The sequence below is a fragment of the Salvia miltiorrhiza genome, chromosome 3 (assembly GCF_028751815.1).
Source record: "Salvia miltiorrhiza cultivar Shanhuang (shh) chromosome 3, IMPLAD_Smil_shh, whole genome shotgun sequence".
Lineage (NCBI taxonomy): Eukaryota > Viridiplantae > Streptophyta > Magnoliopsida > Lamiales > Lamiaceae > Salvia > Salvia miltiorrhiza.
The window spans coordinates 41,707,403-41,719,038 of record NC_080389.1 but is presented as its reverse complement, the minus strand read 5'-3'; the positions used below and the strand labels follow the sequence as shown (position 1 = coordinate 41,719,038).

At 38.4% G+C, this 11,636-nt stretch overlaps 1 protein-coding gene across 1 annotated transcript; it reads right to left on the bottom strand.

The window, feature by feature from the left end:
• Positions 1–265: 265 nt before the first annotated feature.
• LOC131015714 (eukaryotic translation initiation factor 4G-like) lies at positions 266–8,346 on the bottom strand. Its single transcript, XM_057944133.1, has 11 exons — positions 8,076–8,346; positions 7,734–7,960; positions 7,385–7,509; positions 6,890–7,051; positions 6,723–6,790; positions 6,560–6,616; positions 5,415–6,194; positions 4,906–5,298; positions 1,854–4,813; positions 930–1,124; positions 266–846 (listed from the first exon to the last, which is right to left on the bottom strand). Exons 2-11 carry the CDS (start codon positions 7,883–7,885, stop codon positions 516–518), a joined length of 5,223 nt encoding a protein of 1,740 aa, XP_057800116.1. The 5' UTR covers positions 7,886–7,960; positions 8,076–8,346; the 3' UTR covers positions 266–515.
• Positions 8,347–11,636: the final 3,290 nt, after the last annotated feature.

Genomic DNA, 11,636 nt, shown 5'->3' with positions numbered 1-11,636 from the left:
AATTCATAACAAACACTTGAATCTTTCTTTTTAAGATGGCAGTAAGTTCATCTGATAAATCAAGCAGAACTATAAATATTTTAATTTAAAATGTTTTCTTTACAATAATATTTGGTCTCTCCTGTAGAAAGGTTATCCCAGTATTCCCTAATATAATATGTACATGACATTATTCAGCAAATTTACTTCATCTAATTTTCAACAAATAAAAAAAAAACAATCATATATAGTGCAAATGAAGCAGCTGAAAAAGGGCAATAAGAAGTGAAAGAAAGGGCATAATGAAGTGGATGCTCACTCAATCGAACCTTTGATAATTCTGTAATCGACGACCTGATCTTGTCAAAATAAACAAGAGGGCAGTTCCCCCACAACGGCCCGCAGTTATATATATATATATAGATATAGATATAGATATATCTGAAAATGTAATACTAGTACTAACTACCTAAGGAAAAAGAAAGAAAAAAGAAGACAAGAATTTCTCTACCCGATTCGACGAGCATCGTTGTCCTCTACATAAACTTATCTACTCTGCAAGACCTGTTAGAGCCTGGAGGTCTGAAGTTCTGTAGCTGCAGATTCGAGCTTGAACGAATCTCATTCAGTACAGAATCACCTTTCTCAGATTTGATTGTGTCCAAGATAGTTCCCACCACATCAGCTGCAATCCCTGCTGCTACAAGACTCCCTTGCTCTTCTCCACCTTCGTATACCAAACGCGCAATTTCGGAGAGCGAAACCACATCCTCTAAGATGACTCTAGCAAAAAAACGACCGAGGAACTCAGCTGCTCTCGGGGCGTCATTGACAGCATCCTCCAAGACAGCAAGAACGGATTCAAACCTGTGAGTGATAATAAGTCAGATATGACGAGTGGATATTTCAATGTAATAATAATGACCATCCAAAAGCAAGTAGAGACTTACCCTTTGATGAGTTGAGCCTCATTTAGCAAGCCATCTTGCGATTTTGTAAGGTTAATAAGAAGCTTTGTCAAGAGCTCCCTCTCCATGTCTTTCCTCTCAAATGAATCAACGAGCCAGATAGATATCATTGAGGGATAGAAGCTGGGGGCATTCAAATCTTTGATGCACAATGCAACTTCATTCTCATCTCTTGCACTGGGGAAAAAGCAAATTTAGTTTCATATGTGACACTAAAATGAAAATATTCTTTCGATATTTCCAAAAATTGTTCTTTCAAGATATTTCCACAAATGCCATATCAAAGTATTGAAGGATGCCAAGCAATAATATATATATATATATATATATATATATATGTACGACGAATATCCATCTTCCTAAAAATCTAAAAGATAAAAAATAAGAAAGAAAGATGATATCCATCAAATAACGTAGATGCAGAGTTTCCAGTATTGGTTTTTATCTGTTCGGACTTCGGAGACTTCAACAAAATGTAAAAAAGGTCTCATGTCACCAACAAAGATTAAGAAGAGTGACACCGAGCGAGAAGTCAAGAACACACAAAAAGACCTCTAGAGATATTTTACAATAAGAAGTCATCTAAATCTTTTTTCTAGCTTGAAGTCAAACCAGAATAATTTATACACAATTTAACTATTTTCCTTTTCTGGTCAGCTGCTGATCCATCCGAGCATCTCTCAACAAATTATAGTCGATGTGTTAGGAAGGTTGAAAACAAGTTCCAGCAATGAGTCTGATGGTTGCAGATGTCTAACATCTATTATGCAACATCACTTCAAAAAATTCAATGAGAAATCTAACATTTAGTTCAACCAACTTGAAAATCATCAAAATAAGGGAGTGGGACGGGTTGCTTCTAGCATAATGAAATAATAAAGTTCCAGGTTGGAGGCACAAAAATACCTGTAGAATTCTTTAATAGTGGTCATCGATTTTCCCTGTAGGTGCTCTTCAGGCCATGTATTTTCTGTGCTAGTTGGGGGGGCACCACGAGCAGGTGGAGAAGTAGGTAGAGATCTATCAATGTGATCTGTGTTTCTAATCCCATGTGTCACATTCCGCTCTTGGTCATAACTGGATGGAGCAACAAACCTGTCTGACACATATCTTGGCATGGGATCCTCTCTTTGGCCATAAGCCACCCGTTCTGGAATAGAACTGAATCCATTTAGACCAGGCCCCACCCTTCGTGCATCACCAGGACTTGAGATCTCAGCCAAACGAGAGCTAGATGCAGATGGCGGACCACCAAAAGCCATTCCCCGGACAAGACCACCTTGTGGCCCAAGGGTTATGGAATCATCACCAAGGGGTCTCTGAGGAAGAGGAATAGACATTGTCCTGTTCTCGTAGGAATGTCTCTCGTCCGTCCGCACATCCTGAGAACCATGGCCACGTTGTTGTGGTCCGCCAGGACGAAAACTGCTGATCTGTGGACCTGGAGGAGATATCATACTAGGAGTTCTTGGAGCAAAATCCATAGACGGACCCCTTCTGATTGAACCACCAATGCTGGAAACACGGCCAAGTCTGCTAGTTTGAGCTTGCCGCTCTTGTGCAGCATCTCTGTGTACCTCCTCAATCTTTTTCGGGCCTTCAACTTTCCTCCTTTGCTGCCACTTATTCTTTCTCAGATCAATAGAATCTCTCAGCATGAATCTTACCCGGGAAGACAGCTTCATATTATTGGACAGCTGTGTCATGATGTCAAAATAAGCATCCATGTGGTCCTTTGCTTTGGGGTGATCTATCATTCCACCAATTGTGCTCATTAATTTGCACAAAGCTTCTATGTTTTCTTCATCGGGATTCTGATACTGACCCAACAATTTACCTATGCACTCGTGCATTATTCTTTCAGTCAACATCTTCTTCTTGTATAATTCCCCAATTAGCCTGATATTACCCAGCATCCGCCTCCTAACACGCAGTCTCTTCTCTTCTCTCTCTTCTTCAGTCTGTTTACTTTCACCTTCATCAGCTTCGTTTGCCTCTTGTTCTTCTCTTTCTCCTCTCTCAAATTCTTCCTGGCATTTGTTCAGGAGTAATCTCTTGAAAGTGATTTTTTCATTGTCCACGCTCAATTCAGGCAAGCCCGCAGCAAGGTGAAAGCAGAAGTCAGCATACATCTCACAGAAAGTAGGCTCCATCAGAGCTTTATCAAAAATCTGAGAGATCACCCCAGACAGTGTAACAACATTATCAATGTTGACCTGCTGAACTTGTTGGAACAGTTTCTCAAAATTTTGAGGAGTAAGTTTGTTCAATATGCCCTTTAACTGCCTCTGTTTTGCTTGTTCCTCATCAGTAACCTTACCTACTTCGTACTTCTTCTCAGCTCGGTGCATAATTGGGGGTGGTGTCTGAGGAGGAGGCATCAAACCTTTCTGGAAAGCAGTTCCTCGCTGCCACCTATCCGAGTCAGAGTTATTTCTTAGCAGTACTCCCTGAGGACCAAGGGACTGCATTGGGCCAGTGAGGATGCCCCCAGCATACTGAATGGGTGTTTGAGCCCGTGGATTCCTTAGAACACCAAAATTACCTACTTGGCCAGGTCGAAAACCAACAACATTATTAGCATATCCAATGTCTGCCCGCATATCTCCTCGCCCTGACATAAGAGGGCCTGGAAACTTGTTCCATTTATCCTCATCTCCATAGCCACTTGCACGACGATCTGGTCTTGAACCTCCAGGCACTCTGTCAATGTTTCGTCCAGGACTAGGATGTGACTCGCGTATATTGATACTGGAAATCATAAGTACATCTGCTACGTCTGAACTAATTTCAAATCCTTCTGGAAGATCAGTGCATTGTTCCACGAATTTAAGGAGGAAATCTCGGGAATATCTTTTAGTCATCAATCCATTTTCATCTACATCAGAACCTTGATTTTCATTCTTTGAACTTTCTAATTGCGGAGAAATTTCAGCAGCATCTTCCCAATCATCTGGCTCAACTTTAGTCAAAGGAGGTTTCTCACTTGACAGGTCATTCTCTCCAGAGATTTCAGAAGATATCTGCTTTATGTTATTGCTTGAAGTTTCTTCCGAGCTCTCTGCAGAGGTCACAGCATCTTTCTTGTCCTCAGGACCCTTGTAAGCCATATAAAGATCAGAACTTGTACCAGCAGCTTCTGCTTTCCTATATAATTCTCTTTTTTTCTTCTTCCCTCTGGGTTGAGCACTTTTAGACACACTTGCATCTAACAAGACTTTATCCTTGACACTCGAGGAAGTTGAGACTAAGCTGTCACTATTATTGTCAATATCTTCATTTTCAGGTTTCAAAGCATCATCAAGACATTTGGTGTCTGCTCTAGAAGTCTTATCATCCTGTGCAGATAAACCATTCATTGTCACAGGATTATCAGCATTTTGACCACCTTCTATATGGGAAGATGCAACATAATTATCAGCCATGTTAACATCATCACTACAACGACCTAAAGACTCTTCTGGCTTCTTCTCTGTACCCTCCAATATACCACCTGTGCTGGATGTTATTTCTGCTTCAGTGTTCTCCTCAACTTTACCAGTTAATTTTGGTGATTCTAAAGAAAGAGACTTCAAAGATGTGTCCAAATTGTCTTTATCAAATTCCAAACTCTGAGATGTGGCTTGTCCTTCCATTCCCACAGTTATCTCAGGCTCTAATTGTCTACTATTTACACTATTAGTTCCAAAATTTTTATCCTCACTTGTCAAATCAGATGCCTCAGATGTAGCTACAATAGTTGATGATGATTCCTTGGAAGTTTCACATGCTAAATTAGTTCTAGGCACTGCAGATTCTGTGTGAACTGTTTCAGCTTCGAAGGATTGAGATGTCGAACTTGAGAGCGAGGATGGTTGCCTGCCAACCTGAAATAATGGGGTAATCTAGCCATAAATCATGTAAAGATTCTTAATGTGTAGAGTACTTATAACTGGATAAACAAACAGACATATCATACCTGATCCTGCCGGCCTGTGTTGAGTGGTTCGTTAAGTATATCTTTAACTGAATTAGGCAAGACTACTTTATTTCTTGCTTCATTATCAGAACTTGTTAATATTGATGCAGTGCCATCCATAGGAGTTATATTAGGAGCTGCGGTGTTGCATGCATCATTCTCCACATTGATAGAACCTGATGATGCAGCAGATGTAGATGACACTCCTAAACCAGGCTTGGAATGTGGTATAGAGATCAGAGATGATGATTCAACTTCCTTTTGTGGACGAACAGAATCCTCTCCAGATAACGTTGATGGTTCTGAAGACTCTGCCTTTCTGACAGAAGCTGAACTTGTAGCTGGCATTGGCTCTTTCTCCCCATGAATGCCAAGAGGTGGCTTCACTGTCACCTGCAGGAAATGACGCAAAAATTATAAAAAATTTCACCCAATCCTATTGAGGCATGGAATTTTGTATTGAAATGAGAGCAAAGCAAAACAAGCCTAAAAGAAAATTACCAACTAACCTGATTGTAAAACCTTGGTGGTTGAGAAGTGGGAGGAATCTGGGTGCTGCTCAATGATATAGAGCTAGCAGCAGGAAAATAGACAGGGTTTGCATTATAAGAATTGGGATAAAAATTCATCTGGTGATTTTGAGGAAATGATGGAATAGGCTGTGACTGAGGTGGCACAACAGGATGTGATCTAGGACCAGGCGAACCATCCAGCCTCAACTCTTCATGAGTCTCTGGATGTGTAATCTTCACAGTTTTCCGAGAACCACCGTATTTTCCAGCCTGCTGCTGAGGGAACTGTGGGGTCATATTTAGTCCCATGTTACCCAACTGAGGAGGTAACTGATGAGCCATCTGTGGTGGAAAGTTAAAGTTCTGTCCTTGCATCATTCCTTGAGACTGCATTGGATGTGGTTGGAGACTTGAAATAAACATTGGCTGCTGCATTGGAGGATTCCCTATAGGTAGGGGCATCTGCATTGACAGAGGCAATGATGTCCCTGACATGGCTTGAGACTGAATTTGAGGATTAGGACCACCAAACTGAACAGGAACCTGTGGCTGGTGATATGGCATTTGCATGGGCATGCCAGGGATAGAATGTACAGCTGGCTTCTGGATTTGAGTTACAGGTGGTGCAACTGATATCTGAATGTCCCTCTTAGATTTGGAAATTGGGTGACCTTCGCGAGCGTTTGTATGGTCGGGAACACCTGCATCCTTCTTCACAACTGGTTGCTTGGGCATGGGAATCGGCACAGGACCAACCCTTAATAAGTTTTGACGAGCCTGAAGTGAAAATATCGTATTAGCAAAATATAATACATAGAACCATAGCTATTTATGATCATAATTTTGCAGTTGTTAGAAATAAGTAATTTTGGGAAACAACCCACCAATAAGGCTAAGAAAAAATTTCATATAATCACGTGTAATTTGACACAGTTCCTAGTAAATAGACAAATCCTACTGCTCTAGATGGATTCTTTTTGCTTTTGCAGACATCATCGAAGCACAATACCAGACACCCAAAAAATTAGCATTCTAATGCACCTGGCATTTCTCCATCCTGAAGACATTATACAACTCTATCCTTTACCATCAGTTAGCAACTACTGCAAGCCATATGAAATCGAATATAGAGAATATCTAACCTGATCCTTTTTCTGCTCATCCAAATTTGGAGGTGCAGAGCTTGTTCTAGCAGGTATCTAATGAGTAACAACAGAACAGAAAAAACACCTTCCATAATTAGAAAGTAGAGTTGGAGGATTAAAACAAGAAAACTGAAGGGACCTCCATAGAATTCAGGATTACCTGCACCCCATTCATAAAACCAGGACTTATGGAGCCAAACTGCAGGGGAAATGACCCTGCTGCATCTCCTGGAACAAGGAATACAAAAGAAGACAAAGTCATGACTATTACACTGACAAAAGTTATTTAAACAGATTAAATATACCGTGCACAACAATGGCTTGTACCTTTTGCAGGTGTTTTAGGGAACCCAGACTCTGGATTAGCAGCAGAAACATTAGATGTTGGAGCTGCAGTTGAAACATCAGAAGATGGAGGTCTAGGAACAGCTTGAGTAATTTTTTGAGTGGGAGCATCTGTCAGCTTGATGTTCGTAGATGTGCTGCTAACTGGGGCATCAGATACCCCAACCAAATACATAAAAGGACAGTTCATCAGAAATAAGAACCAGTAACTTGATTAATAATAAATCCAATAATTCATGGAAAATTACATAAATGATGAATAATGATAATCGTTGTATGCATGCAGAATTCTTGGAATTTAACCTATCCAACATAACAAGTTCAAATTTTTTTGTCGAACATCAAAAAGATTATCGTCTTCAATGGCTACCATCTATCCAACATTACGGGCTAATAAAAATAAACTTAAATTGTATCCAACAATACAACTAGCATACCGATAAATGTAATATAACAACAAAAAATCAAGTCACGTACTTTGAGTTGGCTGCTGTTCTTGAGGACCATTTTGGAAAGCATGTCCCACAGAATCTGAATCCACATTCGGACTTCTTAGCCTCGACTGAGCACCTTGGGCATTGCTGTTATACTTCTTATTAAAACTGAATCACAGAGACAAAACAAAACATCAACCCATTATCCAACATCCGAACCCCCTCCCCGCCCCCTGCAAACCCTAGCTCCTAAATAAACGAAACAACCACTTACATTCACATTCATCATTTACCAACCAAAACACATACCCATCCGCACATGTATGCAATAAGGAGATGTAAGAAAGCAACAAAACCCTAGTCTGAATTCAATTCATCGCAGAAAGGCGTACCTGCGGCTGGCTGGATTGAAGGGGGCGCCGCCACCGCCCTTACTGGAGGCGCTGCCCTGGAACTGGCGCTGCTGATTGGAGCTACCGGGTCGGCCGGTTTTCCTGTACTGCGTGGAGTCGCTCCTCTCAGCCCTTGATTGATTATGGGACATAAATCCTAATCTTTATGGCAAAAGGAACCGCTTTTCCAGAAATTCAGATGAATTTATCACACTACGAGGATCCACCTATCAAATCAAAACCATCGGAATTAATAATTTGTTGCGCATTCAATTAAAGAAACAACCTCGACGGCGGCCGGGCAATCAATAAAAATTAATTTGAATGTGAAACTAATTTAACCTGCAGAGGGTGAGAGAGAAATTAGGGTTTCTACTGGGAGATAGGAATGGCGGGAACCATGCCCAAACGACGCCGTTAAGGGAAGATGAAAAGGGTCGGGAGAAGACGAAGAAGAAGAGGAGATGAAGAAAAAAAATAAAAGAAAAAGGGTAGTGTGCATTAAGTGTGTGATTTTGTGTTTTATGGAAACAGAGATGAAGGAAGTGGGCAGATAAATTCTAGAGAGAGAAGAAGACACCACTCTGCAATACGCAGTATATCATATGTGCATTTTTACAAGTCAATAAAAAAGGTATAGGTGATAAATTATTTACAATATACTACGTATTTATTTTATAAAATTTGGTGTTACAAATTTCTTTCTTTCTTTTTCTTTTTCTTTGAGGGTTTTCTATTGATTTCATGTTGATCTAAAAAACAAAATTTTGGTCAAGAATGATGAGGATTTATAGGATATGATTTCATACACATGGCGTACAACTCATCTATCGTACATTACTATGTATTCACATATTCTCTGTATTTTACTTTGATGATCTTAAAATTATTTTGTCTATATTTTGTCCATTACACATTTTGATCATCATTAAATTTTGTTATTTGTATTCTGTATATTTTGGGATTTACTTTATGGCGGTGCTTATATACGAAAAGTGATTTTGTGGTGCTACAATTAATATTAATATGCATCTAATATAAGCAATTTACTTGACACTTGTATAGTTGTATATCTTAGTTTTTATCTCTCCCAAACATTTTTTGAAAAGAAAAATATGTTGTATTAATTGCTCATAATTGAAAGGGGTACGTAGAAGGCCCTGGTGCTCATACATTCATCCCAAACATATGAATAAAAATTAATTTATTTTATAAATTTGGTCAAAGAAGTGGATCATCAAAAAGTTGATTTTCATCGGAGGAATGAATACCGGTTACGAAAGACTTTTAGGTATATTTTGGTCGATTCAAATGGAAGTAATGTTTGCAAATGCTGGACCTGCAGTGCAAAAGGACATATATCAACAAATTGTCCAAAATATGAGCCTAGAGGCATGAAGAGATTCAAGTGTACACCGAACATTGAAGATGTCATCTAATTATCAAGATTTGGTACATGTCTACCAATTCGAAGATATACACTTTGATGAGAGTATATATAAGCAAGAGGAAATCTACAACTCTGATGAGTCGGATCAATCTGATGGATACTAAAGATAAGATTTCAATTGAAGAAGCTTATTATCAGAAGCGGAATGATATGCAAGGATTCTCCAGCGGATCAACCATTCCGCAAAAACTGATGGGTAAGATCATGAAGAAATATGCTTTAATATTGACAAAGATCAAGGTTTACTATAGGAAATTTAGATTATATTCTCTAATATAAACTTGGAAAAAATGAAGCATCACGTTGCCTATGGAGTTACCAAACAAGATATATCACTTCTAATCGAGCTTACGAGAAATCAGATTGAGTCACAATTGATTCTAGCAAGAGATAGGAAAGAAGATATCCAAATGATGAAACCAAAAGTTGCAGCATCAATTAGGTGGATTCATATTGGAGCCATTTAGTTGATAATCAAATCAACACTCTCACAAGGAGTTGATACCCTATTTAATATTACAATATGTGATAAAAGGATTACAGATTACAAATATTATGTGTTAGGAACCATCACAAGAAATCTATGTGCAAAGCAGATTATATCGATCATACATCTAATGATTGCATAAAATATATCATGTATCCTAACTTAAGTTGAGGATTGATGTCATATAATATCAATTGATACTATCATGTACAATATCACTTGGAGGTCTGACCAAACTTTACTCAATCACATATAAAAAAATTTATGCATTTTCCAACTCACATCATACAGAGTTGTTCCTTGGAAAGCAATTTCAAGGAACACGTGATGATCCCACCAATGAGATACCATAGATAAAAGAAGTGGCAATTTTAAGTTGCTCAGACCAGGTGATGATCCCATCAATGAGGCAAATGGATATTCATATTTGAGATAAGGCGGTATTTCAACACAGCCAAAGTTTCAGATTGGAGGAATGAAGACTATCTTTCGAAGGGGACAAAATTATGTCTGAAAATTTTAGAAAGAGACTTATTCAAGAAATTCAACTTCATATTTCATTGATAAAAGTGGTAGTTAAGTTGTAATGCCCCAAATGATGAAAAATCAATCAAGAAAATCTTTCCATAATTTTGATTTAGTAAAAAAAATGTGAATTAGGGCATAATTCTTGCAGCTGGAACAAAGAATGAGAATGAAGGAAAATATGCAAAACATCTATTACTTTTCTTTGGGCTTCAGAAATTAAAAGGATTGAGTTTCATCAAAAGTATAATTGTTTAGGTCTTAATGGGTAGTATTTTATAAATATAAAATCCTAAACAAAAATCCATAATATTAATGCTAGTAAAAAAAATAATGCTTTGAATTTCTTATAATTAAATGATCGTGCTCGTGCAATATTTAGGCGCGACTTATAAGACTCAAAATTTAATTAATAAAAATAATTAAAGAATATACTCCCTCCATCCCTAAAATAACTTCCTCTTTTTCCATTTTGGGACGTCCCCCAAATAACTTCCTCTTTCTTTCTTTCCATTTTTGGAAACCTGCCCCACCACTAATAATACTTTATTTATTCTTACTTTTCACTTTTCACCACTCTCAATACTAATTATAACACTTTTCACAACTTCCAATAATAATTATATCACTTTTTCTCCACTATCAATACACTTTACAACTTTTTATTAAAACTCGTGCCGTCCCCAAAGAGGAAGCCATTTCAGGGACGGAGGGAGTAATATTTTGTAGTTAAAATATTTTGGGTCACTACATCCTTACCAACTAAAAAAAAAATTGTCCTTGAAATTACTTACTCGAGTCAAAGAAGTGAAGGTATCTAGATCTAATGTCATCTTCCTTTTCCCACGTAGCTTAACTATGATCATTCCTGCTTTATTGGAATTTGACTAGGGAGATTTCTTTACTTCTTAACACGTGAACTTTCATATCCAAAATGGCTATCAGGTGCTCATCAGAAGTTAAGTCCTTATCTAGCTCTAGCTCAATGTGATTCACAATGTTGCCAGGGTCTAGGACGTATTTATTCAAATATGAGACATGGAAGGCGTTATGTATCAAAGTCAAGCTTGGCGGAAACGCTAACCGATAAGCTACTTCACCAATTTTTTCGAGTATATCAAAGGGTCTGATGTAACGAGATCTTAGTTTTCCCCCATTTCCAATTCTGACAACCCCCTTTCATTGGTGAAAGCATTGAAGATTCAGGAAAACTTTACCACCCACTTCAAAATAAAAATCCCTCATCTTTAAATTTGCATACGACTTTTCTTGATCTTGGGATGCTTTATTGCGTTCCCGAATTTTCTTGATCACAACTATCATCTTCTCCACAATTTCAGGTCCCAAAATTCTCTTTTCGCCAACCTCATCCCAATTGTTGGGTCCCGGAGGGTCACCGAACTGGTGTATGGGGGGGAATACACCAGTAGGATATTTTTTG